At 53.0% G+C, this 19331-nt stretch overlaps 5 protein-coding genes across 5 annotated transcripts; 4 read left to right on the top strand and 1 right to left on the bottom strand.

Moving 5' to 3' along the window:
- Window positions 1-60: 60 nt before the first annotated feature.
- On the bottom strand, window positions 61-1383 carry A1O5_00864 (uncharacterized protein; the record flags this gene model as incomplete). Its single annotated transcript, XM_007741483.1, has 1 exon — window positions 61-1383. One exon carries the CDS (start codon window positions 1381-1383, stop codon window positions 61-63), a length of 1323 nt encoding a protein of 440 aa, XP_007739673.1.
- A 699-nt stretch (window positions 1384-2082) lies between these two features.
- Window positions 2083-3288, top strand: A1O5_00863 (uncharacterized protein; the record flags this gene model as incomplete). Its single annotated transcript, XM_007741482.1, has 2 exons — window positions 2083-2438; window positions 2493-3288. The coding sequence occupies 2 exons, from the start codon at window positions 2083-2085 to the stop codon at window positions 3286-3288; spliced, it is 1152 nt and encodes a 383-aa protein (XP_007739672.1).
- A 1105-nt stretch (window positions 3289-4393) lies between these two features.
- On the top strand, window positions 4394-5971 carry A1O5_00862 (uncharacterized protein; the record flags this gene model as incomplete). Its single annotated transcript, XM_007741481.1, has 2 exons — window positions 4394-4759; window positions 4835-5971. The coding sequence occupies 2 exons, from the start codon at window positions 4394-4396 to the stop codon at window positions 5969-5971; spliced, it is 1503 nt and encodes a 500-aa protein (XP_007739671.1).
- Window positions 5972-6771: 800 nt separating this feature from the next.
- Window positions 6772-11574, top strand: A1O5_00861 (uncharacterized protein; the record flags this gene model as incomplete). The annotated part of the gene is made up of 1 exon (XM_007741480.1): window positions 6772-11574. The coding sequence occupies one exon, from the start codon at window positions 6772-6774 to the stop codon at window positions 11572-11574; it is 4803 nt and encodes a 1600-aa protein (XP_007739670.1).
- A 2483-nt stretch (window positions 11575-14057) lies between these two features.
- On the top strand, window positions 14058-16859 carry A1O5_00860 (uncharacterized protein; the record flags this gene model as incomplete). Its single annotated transcript, XM_007741479.1, has 1 exon — window positions 14058-16859. The coding sequence occupies one exon, from the start codon at window positions 14058-14060 to the stop codon at window positions 16857-16859; it is 2802 nt and encodes a 933-aa protein (XP_007739669.1).
- Window positions 16860-19331: the final 2472 nt, after the last annotated feature.

Genomic DNA, 19331 nt, shown 5'->3' with positions numbered 1-19331 from the left:
CAGCCATGAGAGAGGACTGATAGTACAAGCAAGTCTCATAGATTGGGCGGTTATCGCTAATTAATCAAAGGTTATTCGCTTGCCCTGGAAGGTGGCTTGGCCTTGATCCTGCAACTTTCGTCTCTTCGCGGCTTCCCAAGAAGGATGGAGAGGTCCCTGATCATCTCGCAACTTCGGCTTCAGCTTGGGTGCTTGATCTGAGCGGGCGACCACATGGCCTCCTGTCGGCTTCTGATTGAGTTTCCCATTGCGGGACCGGTTCCTAGGGTGGTCGGATTGACCCACCGCTCCTCTCTTTGGGTCCCATCCTGTATTTCTTTCATCCTGACGCTTTTGTTTCTCGAGGTGTTTGGCATTTTTGCCAAATTTAAGCTCTGCTATCTGCTGTCGGGCGCGTTGCCCACGTCGATTCTTTCGGGGTTTGGGCAGTGCCGGACCGCGGTAGCCATTCGTGTCATCTTCCGATTCTGATCCAGAATAGTAGCCTGCCATGCTGAGAGACGGTAAAAATGCGGTCTTGGCCATGGGTTTCGTCGGTTGTGCCTCTCGAGGGCGTCCACCGTCGGGCTCAGGCGTTTCACTCGGAGATTGTGTTATTGAGAGATCTTCGTTTCTAGCATATCTTCCGGGGCCAGCTGTTCGTTTGGCGCTTTTTTGCCGTAGAAGCAACCCTTCCTCGGTGACTTCCTCCTCAGATTCCTCTTCGGAAGACGCTAGGTGACCTTTTGCGTACTCGAGAATGTCGTCATCCTTAAGTTCTGGCCCCGATGACTCCTTAATTCGTCCACTCTCCGGGTCTTCGGAGCCGCAGGTCTGAGAGCCATTGAATCCATCCTCTCCTGCTGAGCTTGCGCCTGGATTGATCAGTTTACTGGCTGTTTCCTTTGCCTGCTTTGAAGCAATTTGCCCAGTCTGAGTAATCCCAAGAGCGTCATATATCGTTTTCATAATCCCAGGTAAAACCTGTTTAACAGGATTCGAATTGAATAATCTTCCGATCACATTTGCCTCGGCGCTTGACTTGACGTGTTCCAGTACAGGTTCCGGTCCAAAGGCCTTGATAAACACAGGATGCTCCCTGATACGTTTTATTCTGGCCAAGTGCTTGAGAAGCTGGTTCTTCGCCGTTTGTTCGAGTTGCAGCTGTTTGAGAACAATGACTTCTTCTCGCAGTCGCAGCAACGTTTGAGGGTTGTCGCTCGCATTCTTCTGACGGCGGCCCAGTTTCTGCTTCTCGAAGCCTCGAGCAAGCTTCAGAGCATCGTGGAGGCTCTTGACGCTCCGAGTGACTCTAGCCCTCAGCCCAGAGACCTTTAACCCGAGGTACTGGTGCTCTTTTTCAGGGACATTCAGGTCATCACTATCGCGCTTTCGCTTCAGCATTGTCGCGGCGGAAGTTGAAGTGTATCCGAGAAGTCATGCATCGGCAGGAGCAACGAGAGACATGGACGCAGCTAAGGATTACTGGCGTTGTCGACATGAGATGGCGAAGTTTGACGAAGGCATCAAATTATTTTCAAATGACGAAACAGGCTTGAACAGTTCCGCTTAGATAAGCAAGAGGGACATAGACCACGCTAGCACTCATTAGTACTACTCGTATAATTAGCGCCGGCACCTGCCGGCAACTCAATGGCTGGTGCATCAGGCATCGAGGCAGACGACAAGGACGAAAAGGAGGTCGAAACACCAAGGCAACTTCACCTTCTGGCGGTTCGCACCGGCTGTGCAAGTCATACAGACGATCGAAAGAAGGCAGCGGGGTAGCGTGTTCCACCACTGCTGAGCCTGAGATACCCAGTCCTGCATTTCCTTCCAGAAGACGTCTGACACCGGTCAATCGTCATTGGAAGCTGACGCCCAGGCTTGGGGGCTTGAGGCTGAGACACGACAAGCTGAAAATCCCCCTCTTCGCCTTCTACGAGTCACCCCAGGCTGCCATCTCTTCTTATTTCCCTCATCAGCCAGACTTCCATCGTTCTGCGCCTCTCTCACATCTCTCCCTTTCCCTCTGGCAGACGTTGGCCCTGTTCAGATTCGCCCGAAGTACCCTCTTATCCTCACACGAACCATTTTTCAGCCATGGCGCTGACTCTGTCTAAAGCTTTATTGATTTTGCTGTCCCTGGCCGGCTTCTGGACGCTCTGGGGATTTCCATATCAAAATGGCCTTCTCAAGATCTTGGGCCAGCAATCAGAGCCAGGGGCTGTCATTCCTGGTCCTACTGTAGCTCCTATGAAGCAGACCTACACTGGCATTGGCGTCATCGATAAGCAATTGACCGTCTTGGTCAGCTTCTTCTACACTGCTATCGATGGCAATCGGGCGGATGTCTCTTTGTCCTTTCTCTACCTCGGTGGCCAGGTCCTTGCAGCCTGGGTTTTGATCATGGTTGAGGGCCTCAGAAACGGTAACAGAGGGAAATTCTTCCTCACTGCGTAAGTGTGAACCCCAGTCTTATACTCTTTATGGCTCAAACTTACCTTCCCCAGGACGACATTGTTTGGTGTAGGAGTTGCTATTGTGGGCTATGCTTGCGTCGCACCCTTGTGGTTTGCTCTGCACCTGTGGACTTCTCCCACGGTTGTTAATCCCAAGGACTATCAACTTGATGTCGACATACCCATTAAAATCGCCATTGCCCCGATCAGCATCCTCGTTGGATTCGGGCTTCCATCCCTTCTGATGTGCCTCCCAGCTCCTACCGTGGTGTCCTTCGAGACCAAACAGACGTGGACTGGTATTCAGCAGGGTTGGTCGATCTGGATTGGGCTGACACAATTTATCCTGAGCACTCTGGTTCTAACCATCGATCAACGGGCCTCGATCCAAACTGAAAACGACAAGAGATTGAAGAGTGCCAGGTATCTCCGACTGGCGTACGCGTTTGCAATCATATCATCGGCTGGCTCCCACCTGGCGGCGTTCAGTTTGTCTGGGCTGGCTTACCTCTTCCCCGTCCTGTTCAGCGCCACCTACCTCCCGCAGCTTCAACCCGCCAAGATCTTTGTCCCTGTCGTGCCATTTGGACAGCCACAGGTCAAGATTCTGGCCGATGGAGCTTTGTGGTTCCTACAGTGGGACATTGTCGTCGGGGTCTCGGCCTCGCTTCTGTGGAGTTTGACAGTGCGAGATGCGAGCAAACATGGCAAGGTGACAGTTACTCAAACCTTGATTGAAGTCATTAAAACAATCCTAATCACAGCTTTGCTCGGTCCGTGTGGAGCAGCCGCTGTTGCCATCTGGAGCCGTGATGAACGAGTTTTAGGGAAAGACAAGAGAACCTGAAGCAATCAACATAAGCACTTTGGAAAACAGGAATGATGTGCGAAGACTGAAGCAGACAAAACAAAACAGGAGAAGCACCATGACTTTTTGGATAGTCGATCATTTAGCAGGTTTCCTCGACTCTGAGTTTGCTTTTCGGGCGTTCCATGCATTGGAGGACAATGGTTGGATACGGAAATTTGACCTACCGAATGTGATCTGAAGGAGGAGAAGGAATTGGAGAAGCTGCTCTAGATTATGTATGTATGTACCAAGTAGTTGCTAGGAATGCTTTGCCTTTCTTTCTTTCTTTCTGCCTACTTGGGTATTTGGGGGCGGATGATGCGAAGCACTTAAATGCTCTCTCCGCAGCTAAGATTTGGCGGCCTTTTAAGCATTGGGTTTGAAGCTTAGGGAGGGGCTGAGGGCCCTTATTCGGCTATTTGGCCCCCTAACTGGAGGTAGAGAGCCTCTCACAGGGCTGCCGAAATCACCTACTGCAACGCTGGGCTGAGGTGAATTTGAGTTAGTGCCACCGGGAACCATGCTTAACCATGCTTCAGCTGACCCGGCGCGGCCAAGCGAGCCTAGGGGCCTTGGAAGGTGAGGGCTAGGTCAAATTCGTCCCTTGTGATACCGAGTACTAGTAATCCTTTCACTTTCCCTTTCTCTTTCCATTTCCCTTTTCCCTGCTGGCCAGGCTGATGGAAACAAGGCACCCGGTAAACAAGCACAAACGATGGGAAGCTGTGGCGATGACGTGGGCCGTTGGGCTGCCACTTGTGCGGTTCAGCTTGCAGTTCGTAACCCGGAGCCATCAGCGCTGACCTTCCATACACTTACAGGAAAACAAATGCCAGCAAGTTCAACCAACTCCATCCACTCCTCTACTCTCCATTTGGCCCTCGAACTCCGTACTGCCAGTGTTCCACCGTCCACTACTCTCTCCCGCTCTCTTGTAGCTGTGTAACAAAAGTCAGCCAACGCCATCTGGTCCTTCATTCTCTGCTGCTCCTGTGTACACAACACAGCCGTTATTGGTTCCGTTTTGCCTTCTCTCAACTCGACCTTCATTCAACAGCCATAGCTTGGCTTGCTCACCGGCCAGCGGTCAAACCATCCTAGGATGCATCTTCTTGCCGGAGCTACCATTGTGGCTCTTGCGACCTCATGTGTCGCCTCACCAGGCTATCTCAAACTCGACCTACAGAGACGGAGTCCCTATGAAGGCAGGTTAATACGCAGACAAAACCCAGACGGGAGTGTCGACACGGTGCTGACACAAAACTCCAACAAACTCGAATACTTGGTGAATATCACTGTCGGCACACCTCCACAGGATCTGGGAGTCACTCTAGATACCGGCTCCTCTGACCTTTGGATTCCCGCATCCTCAGCAAAACTCTGCAAGCAGGGCCAGTGCGACTTGGGCGACTTTGATCCGAATGCATCAACCACTTACAAGGTTATCGAGCAAGGGGGATTCAATATCGTAAGCCGCTGTGCCCCATCTTCCAAGCAAAACCATCGAGTTCAAGAGTTTTCCGACTGACACGTCATTTCTCAGACATATGCAGCACCAGGAGACACTGACGCTGGCGACTGGGGTTCCGACACCATCACGGTTGGAGGATCTCCTTCTATTGACAGCCAACAGATCGGAGTAGCATCTCAGCTATTTGATCCGCACGGAGTCATGGGAATTGGATTTGACACCAATGAAGCCAACAACGACAGTCCAAGCGGGGTCTATCCCACAGTTCTGGACAATCTCAAGTCGTCCGGAATCATCAATCGCAAAGCCTTCAGCTTGTACTTGAACGACTTCGAAGCCACAACGGGTGCGGTTATCTTCGGCGGCATCGACACGACGAAATATTCTGGAGACCTTGTCGCCCTTCCTCTGCAGCCCGGCCCCCAGGGAATCGTGTCCGAGTATTATGTCACCCTGACCAGTGTCTCTTTCACGGATTCGACAGGGCAGACCACGCAGTTGTCGCCTCAAGGGTACTCGCAGGCTACATTGCTTGATTCCGGCACGACCAACACCCTTTTGACCGACGACATCTTTACTGGATTGGCCCTCGGATTGGGGGCTGTGACCGATCCTTCTGGAGAAGCCTATCTGATCCCATGTAGTCTTTCCACGGCCAATGGTACCATTAATTATTCGTTTGGCGGCGACGGCGGCGTGACAATCCAGGTCCCTGTCTCGCAGGTGGTCGGGGGTCAGGGATACACATCCTCCCAGTTTGACGATCCGTCAGGAGGTTGTGTTCTAGCTTTCGGCACCCCAGCCGACAGTGGTGGCTTCAGCATCCTGGGCGACAGTTTCTTGAGAAGCGCGTATGCGGTCTTTGATATCGACAACAAGGTTGCAGCACTTGCCCAGGCAGTTGAAAATGAAGCAGGCACGAGTAGCATCGTTGTGATCCCGACGGGAACAAACATACCGAGTGCGACAGCCACTGCTACCGCCACAGGAACTCAACTCACGGCAGTTGCCGCAGAAACAGGTGTTCCAACTGCCAGTGTCCAAGGCTCGAGCATGATCCTCGCAGGCACGCCGACATTCAGCTTGGCCACCTCATCATCAACAACAACCGTGGGGTCCACATCTTCCTCTGCAGCAGCGAACAATGCAGCCGTTCCGACTGCGGCTCTGCTAGGGCTGGGACTTGCGGCCGGCATCATGGGGCTTTAGAACATTGAGCTGCATGCCCGTCGAAGATTTCTGAAGTTAGGTTTGGCAGATTGGTACATGAATCATGCACAGATACCAAGCAGAAATAAGATCAATTGAACATCAATCGACCCCACATGCAGGGAGTACTTGGCTACTGTAGGTGTCCAGGTAGCTGCTATGAACTAAGTACACCGCTCTTTCTAGAGCCCAGTGTTTTAGATCCTGTCCCATCATGAAGCTCGTCGGTCAAACAGACAGCTTTACCCCTCCTCCTCCTCCTCCTCCTCCTCCTCCTCCTGGTGTCACTTCATAAAGGGCCATGCTATCAGAGAGGTTTGTTCTTAAGGACAACTACTCTTCCATGAGCCCCCCATTAGACCAAGATGGCTTTTCCACCACACGGGGCTCGTATTGGCACGAGGCCATGTGATTGGTCACAAGGCCATCCTCACCCATCATCCAAGCATCTGCGCCACTCCGCATAGTTATCGCAACCGCAACCGACAACCGCGACCACGAGCTGCGACATGACTTTCTCTGACACCCCTCCATAAATCAGACACTCTTCCCTCGTCCAGCCCCTCGGTTACCAGTCGCGATCCTCTGCAGAAATACCTTCCTGATTACCAGTAAACCTATCATCGAGACCGAAGACGCTCAGGTGCCCGCCACTATGATCTCGGCTTGAGTCATTCTTATTCACCCTATTCCCCTCGTCTCCGATCGACCTTCTGCGCCTTTAAATACGCCGTAATCCATCGAGGTTACAGCGAGGCGCGTCTAAGGTCACCGGAGACCTCGTCAAGTCGGTCAGACACATGAGCTACAATCTGTGGCGCTATTTCTTCGAAGATGATGTCGATTCATTTCGACAGTACCTGGCTAACGCCACCTTCTCCTCCGTTACGCCGAGAACCACGAGCACCGGACAAATTGGTGGCGCTACCTTGAAGATAGGTAGTCCGGGGAATCTGGCAGTCTCTCCGAAGACGCCGTTCAAGTTTCGAAAGAGCTTGGGAACCACTCCTACCAGTGCGACGCTTGGGAAAAATGCCGGATTGGTGCTCACGAGGGCTGAAGTGAACACCAAGGACAGTTTCGGACGCACGATCCTGCATCATGCTGCGTCGTCGCACTCGGGGGATGCTCTAGCTTTTGTCAGGGCTTTATTGGAAATGCCCTTCTTGGATCTCTACGTCCAGGATTTAGAAAGCGGCTGGACACCCCTCCACCGAGCACTATACTTTGGCAATATTTCAATTGCGCATGCTCTCATGGCTCGGGCCATACAAGATGCAACGGATTACACAACCAACGCTCAGCGTGCCCATGCCGGAGGATTGGTTAAGATCAAAGATCACGAAGGCAACAGCCCTTTTGAGGTATTTGGATTGACGATTGCGCCCCGGTCTCTCCACCGCGATTCCTCTGCTCTCCCGTCTGGGCTTCGTGATGATGATAGCATCAATGGTGTGGACGATAATGGTGACCATCAGGATCATGAACTATCTAAGCGTCATGTGAACCCTCTAATAGATCTGGTCGGTGATGAGGTCTACGCATTTGGAAGCAACAAAAACCTGTCACTAGGTCTGGGCGATGGGGACGATAGGCATTTTCCTGAGTGCCTTCACTTTGAACGCCCCGACCACTTGCTGCGCCGTCTGTTCGATGACCATCTTGCTGAAAGACGGAAAGTGTGGGTGCACGAAGACATGGCGGACAGTGTTGGGGATCTCCAGTCGCGTCCAGATCTGCCAGCTGTTGTCCGTTATCGGCCCATCACGATTCAAAATGTGGTCATGTCGAAGCTTCACACGGCTGTCCTGACCAACGACCCGATCTCCAACCTGTACATATGTGGGTATGGTCCTGGTGGCCGCCTTGGTACTGGTGACGAAAACACTAGCTTCACATATCGCTGCATTCAAGCTGGAGGCCTGGCTAAAAGGCGCATCTCGTCGATAGCTCTTGGCCAGGATCACTCTGTGGCTGTGTGCTCCCAGGGCGAGGTGTACACATGGGGAAGCAACCGCTTTGGACAGTTGGGATATGCTCTTCCTGAGGTACCCAAGAATGAGGTCCCGACCCAATTAATCCCGCGCCAGCTTTTCGGCTACATCAAAAAGGAAATCATCATTGGGGCCGCAGCATCCGCTATCCATTCTGCCATATACACTGCCTCTGCTCTGTACACATTCGGCAAGAACGAGGGCCAACTGGGCTTAACGGATGCTGAGGCACGCTCACTGGAAGTGCAAGTGCTACCACGTCGAGTTGGCGTTTCGGTCTTGCAGTCTCCAATTCAATCGGTCAGCGCAATCGACCGAGCTACAATTGTTCTGCTCGAAAATCACGATGTGATTGTCTTCACACAATATGGTTGGACGAAACTCTCATTCCCTCTGGAGACCTTTACGAACTACTATATGGCGGATGATCTTTCAGCCAGATTCAACATGGAATCCAACTATATCAAGCACATAACCAGTGGTGGCAATACAATCTGTGCAATGTCATCCTTTGGAGAAGTATATTCAATCGATGTTCCCAAGGGTTCGGAAACTGTACCATCAAACATGTCAACAACTAATCCTACCAAGGCACGCAACGCTCTACCTGCACCATCACGTCTCTGGTCTCTGCGCAAAGCTCACATGTCGGCAATTGACGTTGCTGTGGGTCAGGATGGCTCCATAATCCTCTGCACAGCATCAGGCTCCGCTTGGCGCAAGGAAAAGCGTGCAAACATCAAGACTGTACGAGACACTAAGTCAGGTTCGGCACGTCCGAAAGACTACAAATTTGTCCGTATTCCCAATCTGACGGGAGTCATCGCCGTCAGGAGCAATGCTTTTGGCGCTTTTGCAGCTGTGCGTAAGGATGTCAGTACAACGCGCGAGCAGATCGTACCGGTCGTACCAGGCTTGTGGGGAGATACCTTCGGCTTACTACCTTTCCGAGAATACGGAATGGCGGAGACGGTGCTGGAGTCGAAGGTCGACCCATTTCGGATTGCTCATGCTGTGATCAACAGAAGCTCGGCGGAAACAGACATCCTCAATACGTGTCGGCGGTACGAACCTCTTTCCCAGAGCCAATACAACTTATGGATCACTTCTACCCTCACGGATGTTCGAATCCCCGTCCACTCCTTTATGCTTAAGGGTAGGAGCCGGGTCATGCGCAACGCGTTGACTGAAGTCCAAGAGACATATTACTACTCTATTCCTGACGTCATGTCGATCGAATATGGCCAAGACGGCCAGATACAAGTCTCATTTCAAGGAGCGGACTTCCTGACTCTCGTGAACCTTGTACTGTACCTGTACACCGACAGTTTGGTGGACGTTTGGCATTATACCTCGAAGGCATTACAATCTGCTCCTCGTTACAGGTCAGTACGGGTCGAACTTATGAAACTGGCAAACCACCTTGAAATGCGAGGGCTTGAACGTGCCGTGAGAGTGATGGTTGACCCCGCCCGAAGTCTGGCAAACGACATGGAGCTTGCAGTGTTGGATCCTGATTTCTTCTCAGACGCCGACGTGGTCGTTGAACTCGCAAACGATGCCGAGTTACCTGCACATAGTGTCTTATTGTGCAGTCGTTGCCCCTTCTTTGACAGTCTTTTTAATGGGCGGGCCGGCGGTATGTGGATGGCTTCACGACGAAATACAGCCGAAGAAGAATCTGAGGCTGTACGTGTAGACCTGAAGCATATTGACGAGAAGATCTTCGTTATGGTGCTACGACATCTCTATGCTGATACTGGAGAGGAGCTCTTTGACGATATTGTCACCGATAGCTTGGACGAATTTGTCGACATTGTTATCGAGCTAATGTCGGTAGCCAACGAGCTTATGCTCGATCGCCTCGCACAAATATGCCAAAAGATTCTCGGCAGATACGTCAATATCAGAAATGTGTGCTCTTTGGTCAACATAATCGCGGAGTGCAGAGTTGACAGCTTCAAGAATGCCGCACTCGAATACATTTGCCTGAACCTGGAAAGCATGTTGGAGCTGAAGTTACTTGACGAATTGGATGAAGATCTGCTGCTTGAACTTGATAAGGTCGTCCAAGCGAACCAGTTAGCTTTCCTTCCCTTCGCTCGTAGCGATCGGGCTGAGGCAGACTTGCTGGAGAACTACCCCGGCCTGTTAGGCCAGATTGAGGAAGGCCGACAGAGGAGGATAGATTCTATGAGGTTGAGATCAAGGCTATTTGAGGACGAGGAACGTTATTCAGTATCGATGAAGACGCGCTATGGGAGTCTAGAACGCTCGGGCTGTTCGCCTCAGAACAAGAGCCCATTACCAACCTCCATGGATTTATCGCCACCTAGCACTCCAAGCCCCAGCCCCGCGATTAGGGCAAATGATGCAGGAGACGATTTACCATTCGACATGGATGGTGATGACTCAGAGCTTCTTCCGGCTCCAGCTGGTGAGAGTCTGCAGCCTCATTCTGCGAGACGGCGGCTGTCTCGGGGAACCACGGCCGAGTCCTTGACAACAACAAAACTCCCGATAAATGATTCGCCTCCGACGAGTAGGTCGCGTGAGAAATTCCCCGGTTCGCTGAGGCCCGATGGTGAGGACATGCTGGATTCCGCCGTAACTGCAACGTCGACCAGCGGATTTGAAGCAGGGAGAACTGCATGGCAAGTTCCCACTCAAGGCGAAAAGAAAGACGGTCTCAAAGACATTATGGAGCAAGCTTCAGCAGCTCGGGTGTCAAATTTGACTCAAGCCATGCGGACGGTCTCGACGGGATCAAAGGCAACGGTCAAAGTTTCGCAGAAGGAGCGCAAACGACAGCAGCAACAAATGAAAGAGCAAGGTGCCAAACCTTCGGGGCCTTCGTCCCCGAAACCCGCAACAACCGGTCCTTCACCATGGCAGGCGATTGCAAAGACACCCAAGCCCAACTCCTCACCGACTATATCGGCACCAATCGAGGCGGTCAAAGAGGTCCCGGCGAAGCAGCCAATGACAATGCGTCAAACTGTCGCCAGAGGCTTCTCGACTACTGGATCCTCGCCCAAGGGTCCAGGTGGTGCCGGACCTGCAAGCAGTCTTACAGCACCTCCCAAGCCGGCAGCTCCGCAAATCCAATCGATCCGCCACACGCCATTGCCAACCAAAGTCTCAGCGGTTGACGCCCGCACATCAATGGCCGAGATCTTAGCGCAGCAGCAAATAGAAAAGATCGCGGTCAAGGAAGCGGTGGCGAAGAAGTCACTCCAAGAGATTCAGCAGGAACAGGAATTTCAAGAGTGGTGGGACAATGAGAGCCGGCGAGTGCAGGAACAAGAGGCGCAGGCCAACGCGGCTGCTGCCCGTCGTGGAAAAGGCGGCCGTGGACGAGGCGGACATCGTCGAGGAGGAGGGGGAGGACGTGGAAAAGGGACTCTGGATGTTGAAGCTAGTGGGCAGCAGCAGAAGAAGCAAACTTCGACAGAATCGGCGACAGTGAGACAGGACTCTGAATCTGGACGAGGAATTGGGCCTGGCAGTGTGCCCCGAGGCAGTGCTAGCAGTGGACGCGCTCGGGGTCAAGGAAAGTCCCAGCATCCGCATCGAGGGGGCAAGGCATCAATCATGAAAGAGTCATAGAGGACCAGGAAAGGAACGAGAATTGGAAAGATACCTTTGTACATAATCATCGAAGGATTTTGCTTCTGCTCGGACGTGGGGGAGAGACTCAACAGTTGTACCGAAACACGCTAGGAGTACCCAGTAGTGGGACAAGGAAATGCCCACCAGGGCTGCTTTTCTGCCTTGGGACCAACCGACAGGGATCCTTTCGATCCCCGAGGGCTGCATTGGACTCTAGCGCTAGCAGAGAGGAACAGCTCCCGTCAACACTATTTCTCTCCTGCCATAGCGGGATTGAACCTCTCCTCGCGTAACCAGGTCCAGGGTCGATGGGGACGGCGTACCATGCCAGACACGGCAAAGCTCTAAGCAGGCTGCTCGTCCAAATTACCATCTTTAGCACCGGCGCTCTGCAATGGACCGCACACAAAAGGCCACAAAAGTGCGTTTGCCTAGAAATCAAAAAGTAAACTCGAGGTCGAGATCTAGGCTACATATCTGCATCGAACGACAATCTCACCACTGATGCCTTCTACTAGCTATGACGAGGACGGGGCCAAGTCCGTAGGCAGAAGAGACAAGCACAAACAGGGCAATTGTTTCCCGGTTGTTCCCATACAAGCCTGAGTGTTGTGTGGGTGGAGGAGAGCGGAAGCCTGAATTGATAGGATCCATCCAGTCAGCCTGGTTATTTTCATGAGACAAACAATCATTGACTCCAAGAATCCATTCGAGCGACGAGAGGGTCCTTTAGTATTTTTCCCTTGCGCCAAACGAGGAGCTTAGGTATCCGCCTAGTGCCACGCGGAAGTAGAAGAGGGCGTAGCCACGGGCGGATTGCGGATAGAGGTGGGTTAAATGTGGTGCGCAAACCAGTTGGGTTGTGACGCGAAGATTGTCAGGAAGGACGATGGCTTTTCTGGGAGGAGAGTGGTAAGGGTGTTTGTTGGCGGTGCTGGGTATGTGGAGTGGATGGAGGGAGGGCGGGCGAGGTGTGTTTGACGACCTACGACCTACATAAGTAAACATGTGGCATCCGAAATGGAAGTCGACCTGTCGAAATGGTGTGCGTGGGAGAATTTCAATCGCCAGACGGGCTGCAGAAGGGGCCATGACGGCACGACGGCACGACAGAGATGCATGTCGGTCAAAATAAAGCAGCCTATGGGGCGCAGGGGGAGGGGGGTTCCATCCACAGGGATTAAGGTACGATGCAGGCGATGCAGGCGATGCAGGCGGGCCTGCTAGGGTCATGCATATCAGTACATATGATCGCTGGCTAGTAGGAGAGGAGGGAGGTGGTGGTGGACGAACAGGAGCGGTGATGGGAGATGAGGAGGAGGATGGAGGATGGAGGAGAAGGAGAGGAAGGGGAAGGGGAGGAAGAAGAAGAAGAAGAAGAAGAAAAAGAAGAAAAAGAAGAAAAAGAGAAAAGGTGGACGAAAGGAATGTGTCTGCTGTTGTGTGTTGGAATAATATTGAAGACCTTCATTGCCCTTTCGTTAGGTACTCGGCACTCGGTACACTCTAGCTCTACTCAGTACCTCGTACCTATATTAGCTATCTCATATTGGTGATCCTAGATACACATTTGTTCAGATCGAGGGTCTCGTTCACCGGCCACACCAGGCCACTGCAAACCACCGCAACCCACCGCAGGCCACCGCAGGCAGTCCAACAAGTCAGTCCAACAAAGTCCAACGGCCAAGAGATCGTACAATTACTCAGTAGTCAGGTACTAAACTCATTTCGTCCAACAGCTCCCACCTTCTTGCACCCTGTCTGCGCTCTCTGCACTCTCACTCCCTCTCTGCTGTGGCCCCCCCCCCCCCCCAGAACGCATGATGCGTGAAACCTGCTACTAGCACAATTGCTCCATCCACCAACCGCCCTCGATATACATTTTTCCCGACATCGATGACTCTTCGTGTACTTATCTCTCTCCCCTTCTTTCTTCCATCTCCTCCTTCCGCAATCCTTCTCCACCCCCCAATCACTTGTTGATTGTTGCCTGCTCGCCTTGATCTGATCCTATCCTATCCTTCATCGCATGACCCCATCTGACCCTGACCCAAAGTACCTCACGCCGCCAGCCCGCGCGACCTCCAATCACATGCGGCCTCCGTCATATGCCCTCGACTCGAGACCATCGTGAACGGGAACCTCGACCTCAATCCCCAACCCTCCGCTGACCATTTCCATCCCAATTATCCCCTCGCCTGGCCCAGCGCCACAATGGCCCCTTCATCCATCTAGTCTGCTATTTTACTCCGTCTATCAGCCTTGCACGACAAACGTCCCCATCCCATGGCTTGACCGCTAGCCACACCTTTGCCCGAGGACTGCCGCAATACGTGTGTGGATATCATCACATCAATGAAAAGCAATGGATGGCTATCGAATACGGACCACTCCCAACTCACCCCTTCAACGCTAAGCCAGGCACCCGAAAGTGAAAACAACAGCAACTCTTGACGTTCAAACACCCAGTTTGACCCAACATGCATCAACACCCTCGCCCGCCTCCTATCACAGCCTCCCCCGCAACCTCTGAGCAAACGAATCCCAGCCGCACAAACAATCCAAGAGATCGAGACGTCCACGCTCTAAGGACCAACTCTCCTCTCACCCAAGGCTCCGGTTCCTCAGAGGACTTTGCTTCTGCCCGTCAAGATCAACCGGCCGACAACCCCGGCGTCCAAATGCAGAGGCTCAACCAGGTCATCCAGAACTTCCACACCAAGTCCGCCCTGATCATCCTTCAGTCTCGCGTCGAACTGGCTCCCGCCTACTCTCAGAAGACCGACAACAAGAGAGTAAACCGTTGGTTCAACATCGACATCGAGGAGACGGATGAGTACAAGGATGACATCAAGAGGTGGAAGATTTGCGATGTGGAGTACAACAGACCTCCTCCCTTGGTCATAGAGATCTTTCTGAGCACCGAGTCCTTGCAGCAAGGACAGCGGTTGGTCATTGTGGACGAAGATGGCAAGAGATGGGATGTCATGAACACCCTGATGGCTGCCCGCAGTGCTTCGCGCGGGAGCCAGCGTCGAATGGCGGACATTGACGAAGTCATCCTTGAGCGATGGACAATCGAACTTGGCGAACCCACGGCTCCCATCCCCCCGGACCTTGCCATGGTGCTGCCTTTGGTCTACAAAAAGAGCATCGTCTTCTTCAGATCTCTCTACACCTACAGCAATTTCCTTCCGGCGTGGAAACTGTCGAGGAAAATAGGGAAAGGACGCTCCCATATGGCCTTGAAGCTGGGCTATAGGTTGGTGGACGGATCGCAAATGAGAAGCCTGTCTCGCTCCGACAATCTCGGCACGCGACTCTTCGACAGCAACTCCGGCGTCTTGTTGTCCTACGACTTTGGCGTGACAGATTCACCTGCCGGACCCTTTTCTGTCAAGGTTGATTATCGCCAGAACTGCGATTTCCGGATAGACGACTCCGAAGAGCTGTTGAGCTCCCGGTTCTTGGGCGCTGATGACGAGCTGTTCCGCCCGTCATTACCCAGTGACAAGGTGCTTCGGCCCGAGATTGGATCGCTACCTTCAGACCGACGACAGAGGTTACTGGAGCAAGCAGAGCTGGGTCATGCGTATGGGAGTCTGACGAGTTTCCATCAAGCAGGCATTGCTACCGGGACCGACCCCATCTCTGCTTTGCGAAACGCCCAAGATTTCAATGCAAGCTCCTCTCCTCCCACTCCTGAACCGGCCAGGCCGGTCGTGCCCTCACATGCAGCAGGCCAAAACTCTCGAAACTCGCTCCGAGCCGTAGCTGCCAACCGACGAAGCTCAAGCTCATTCTCCGTCCAACCGTTCAAGACACCGACTTTGTCAGCATCCCCTCTTGGCGTTTCCCCTATGGCCAGCTCGCCCCGAACGCATTCTGCTCGACTCCCCGCCCTAGGCTCCTTGACGGAAGAGGGCATTCATCCCCCTGCAGCAGCTCCTGTCACCCTAGCCGGGCGACGAGCTGGGTCTCTTGCCTCAGACAATGCCATTGCCTCGTCGACCTCGAGTTCTCCAAAACCCGCTCCGGTCACCAGATATAGCAGTAGTTTCAGCCACAGGCGGGCCAGGCTTTCCTCAGGCGGTACCACCGTGCGCACAGACGAAGATCAGACAAGCAGTGGAAGAGCAAGTGCCACCTCTTCTGCCCAGCCTGGTTCGGGTTTGATGACAGAAGGAGCTGCGGGAGGTGGGAGCTCAGGGTCAATGGCGGATGATGATGGTGAAAATATCTCCAGCTTCCTGAAGATGCTGGAGCTGCAGAAGGATCTTCTCACTCCTACAACGTCGACTGCCGCCGACGCGAACACGAGGAGAACGGCCGCGGCTCTGAATCGATATCACAGAATGCGAGATTCCAATACTGCGCTGTCGGATTCTATGTCGTCATCATTAATGTTGCAGAGATCGTCCACTTCTTCCAGTCGTCAACTGTCCGGAGTCCCTCCTATGGTGGCGGGAACGTCTATTTCAACTTCTTCCTCTCCTGGAAAGCCAATTTCGCCTCACACACCACATACCCCTTTTGCTCCGTCTCGACTTAGCGCTGCTTACAGCCATGATGATGGCGACGAGCCGCATCGCCTGGCTCCTGAGGAGCCGCCTTCACCGTCTGAAGCCACGACAGAGGAGACCGCGCACGCTCAATCAACATCCAATGTGCCTGCCATTGACATTCCCAACTCTCCCAGACCCTTTCCGTCCTACCAGCGTTCCAGTTCTGCGCAGCGACGACCGTTGAGCTCCGACGAAGATATTGGTGATCTATATGGAATGCGAAGTGCCAGTATGGGAGCCGATCGTCGGAGTCATCGCCGAGAGTCTGCTCAAGATCACGCGGATGGGGCTGCTGGCGGCGAAGGACAAGGACCAGAGCCGTCGCGACAAACATCCATCGGATCTCCTCGACGATCGTCCCAGGTTCATCGTCATTCGAGCCTTGCAACGGCCCTGACCAACGATGACGGCGCTTCCGATTCTGCGTCGGGACGATCCTCGGCCAACATTTACCGTAACCAGGCTGCCAGCAGAAACGGAGTCGGACGACGGGCCACACCTCCTCAAGGCTCTACGTCAAGCATGGGTGGAACCCGAGGTAGCATCGATCCAGGAGCCGGCAGCGCCGGCAGCAGCGTCAGCGTGCCGTGGCGAGGAAGAAGCAGTGGAAGTCGGCCAGAAAACCGCTTCGATGATGACGACCTTTTACCTTTCGCCATGGAAAAGAGCGATTTTCATACGGCTGGGAGGGCTGGTGACGTCAATGGGGGAAGTTGAAAAACTTAGAGCAAGACCGAGGCCTCCGATCCGGGACGGAGCTCGGACGCAGCAAGCAGGTCTCCCCGAATCTGCACAAGACGCAACAACACAATTCCAAACTCGGGCTTGAATGATAGAGGAGCTCCACGTTCCACGGAGCCAATGACTTGGGGTTTTACACTGGTGTTTCAAAATGGGTGGATTATTTTGAATTGTGTTTTCTGCAGCGGATGGTTCGTTGTGTTTGCCGATGTCGAATCTTCTGTTTTGTTTCTCGGCGGCGTTGGGCTCGACCCACAGGATGTGTTCATATTCTGTCTCTGAGCGTTTCAGCGCAAATCTACGTTGCAACCGAGGGAAGGCTGGTTTGACTTCTCACCAGGTGAGCTGGGTGGAATGGGTCGTCGTTGTGCCAATACAAGGATCGATGGGAATGTGCGAAACTGGACTGGTCGGAGCTGGACGTCAATTGGATATTCTCTCGAGTGGTCATTGGAAATTTTTGCGCTCGTCTCTCGCTGGAGTCCGAGGGAAAGCTGCACAGGGGCTTTGAAGCCAGCCAAAGGACCTGGACAATCGCTGCCTGGCAACCAGGTTGCAGCGCTGTTTTCTCCCAAGGATCGGACAGGCCGATTTCGAAACGTCTTTTATGAGTCCAAGGCGCTCCCCGGCTGGAGGGAGACAAGCAAGGCCCGCGATCGGCTCGGTGACATTGTATTTCCTCCGCCTCGATGACTCGGCGGCTGCTCTGGCGCATGGGGGTTTGGGAACCGGAAGACTATATAGTAAATGTATGATTTTGCCCATGCAATTTTCCTTGTATTCTGTTTCCCAAATGGAAATCCGCGCATCGAAATCCGCGCGTGGAATCGCAAGGCTACCAGAAACGTCTTTCCACTGAAAGGGCGTAGCACACTTTTACGCCTTTCGATATTTCCCAGCCCTTTTGCCCGATCTACTATCCACTTTAAAAGGAGATGTTCTACTGAGGATCTGTCCATCGGGCCGGATTCAAAAATAAGCGGCACAGTCTGACAGGAAACACAAATTTCAAGACTGCTCAATAACGTCGCCGCGGCCGCTCAACAGAGTGTAACTGACACCGACACTGACACCGACACCGACACCGATACCGACACTGAACGGCAGAGCACCGCTGCTACGAAAGGAAAACAATACCCTTGTTGTGAATGAAGGCTGCCCTCGATCTCATGACAGTGCATCACTCGACTTTCCTTGTTAGGCTGTGCTCACTTGTGTGTCGAATCCAGCTCGGCGTCTCGCACTTCAGACGCAACACGCGTGTCCATGTGCTGTATCCTATTGAGCGGTGGTGCTATCTCTTATAGCCTCGAAGAATGGCCTCGTAAGCCCTGCGGACGAAGGCCGTTCGTCCTGGAAGTGGGATTTTATGCGGCATTTGGGAATAATGACATTACGATTGCTTCCACGGTTGTGCATTATATCCGTCTGAAAACGCAGTTTCGGATGTAGATAGATAACAATAGACATTAGCAAGTGTAACCTAAGGAGCGACTAACATCTAACTGTAATAATAATAATAAAATACGCCCAGTGCACCCAAAAATTCATGTTTCCCGTTAAATGGCGTGTGGCAATTAAGATCTTGCTTCTCATCAACGACATGGCAGCATTGTATTCCTCCTCCTTTAGTGGTCACTGTTCGACAACCGTTTTTGTTGAGAGAATGTGCTTCCCGATCTCCCAAGTTTCATCTATACTTTATTTCTTGTTTCTTTTTTTTTTTTTTTGTTTTTTTTTTTGTTTTCCATTACTGAGGCGGGTGACAGGTGACGGAAAAGGGATTTTGATTTAGTACTTCCATCCCTGGCTCTGGCTTGGAGCCGAGCTCGGTTTGCCGCCTTGCCAATCTTGCCATCCGGTCGTGGAGCAGGGGCTAGTCACCGTAGCCGTGGTGGTCTCGGACTCAGTCACAGTCGTGGTGACGTACACGGTGGAGGCGGGCTGAGTGATGTAGACAGTTGTCGTAGCTGTCGTGGGAGTGCATGTGCTAGTAGAATGCCAGTCTTGCCAGCCTTGTGAAGAAGATGGGGCCGGGGCCGGGTGCCAATCGGCCCAGGTGCTCGAGGTCGGAGCGGGAGCAGGTGCAGCAGACGAGCTCCATTGTTGCCAGCCCTTGGTGCTCGAGTACGTTGTGCTAGGGGTCCAGGTGGAAGTCGAGCTGGTCCATTCTTCCCAGCCCTTCGTACTCGGGCTCGTCGTGCTGGGCGTCCAGGTGGAGGTCGAGCTGGTCCATTCTTGCCAGCCTTTAGTGCTCGAGTACGTTGTGCTAGGGGTCCAGGTGGAGGACGAGCTCGTCCATTCTTCCCAACCCTTGGTACTCGGGCTAGTTGTGCTGGGCGTCCAGGTGGACGAAGAGCTCGTCCATTCTTCCCAACCCTTCGTGCTCGAGTAAGTTGTGCTGGGCGTCCAAGTGGAGGTGGAGCTGGTCCATTCTTCCCAACCCTT

This window comes from Cladophialophora psammophila, assembly GCF_000585535.1.
Source record: "Cladophialophora psammophila CBS 110553 chromosome Unknown aczJe-supercont1.1, whole genome shotgun sequence".
NCBI classification, from domain to species: domain Eukaryota; kingdom Fungi; phylum Ascomycota; class Eurotiomycetes; order Chaetothyriales; family Herpotrichiellaceae; genus Cladophialophora; species Cladophialophora psammophila.
Note: the sequence above shows the minus strand (reverse complement) of the source record. Positions and strands in the feature narration are given on the sequence as shown.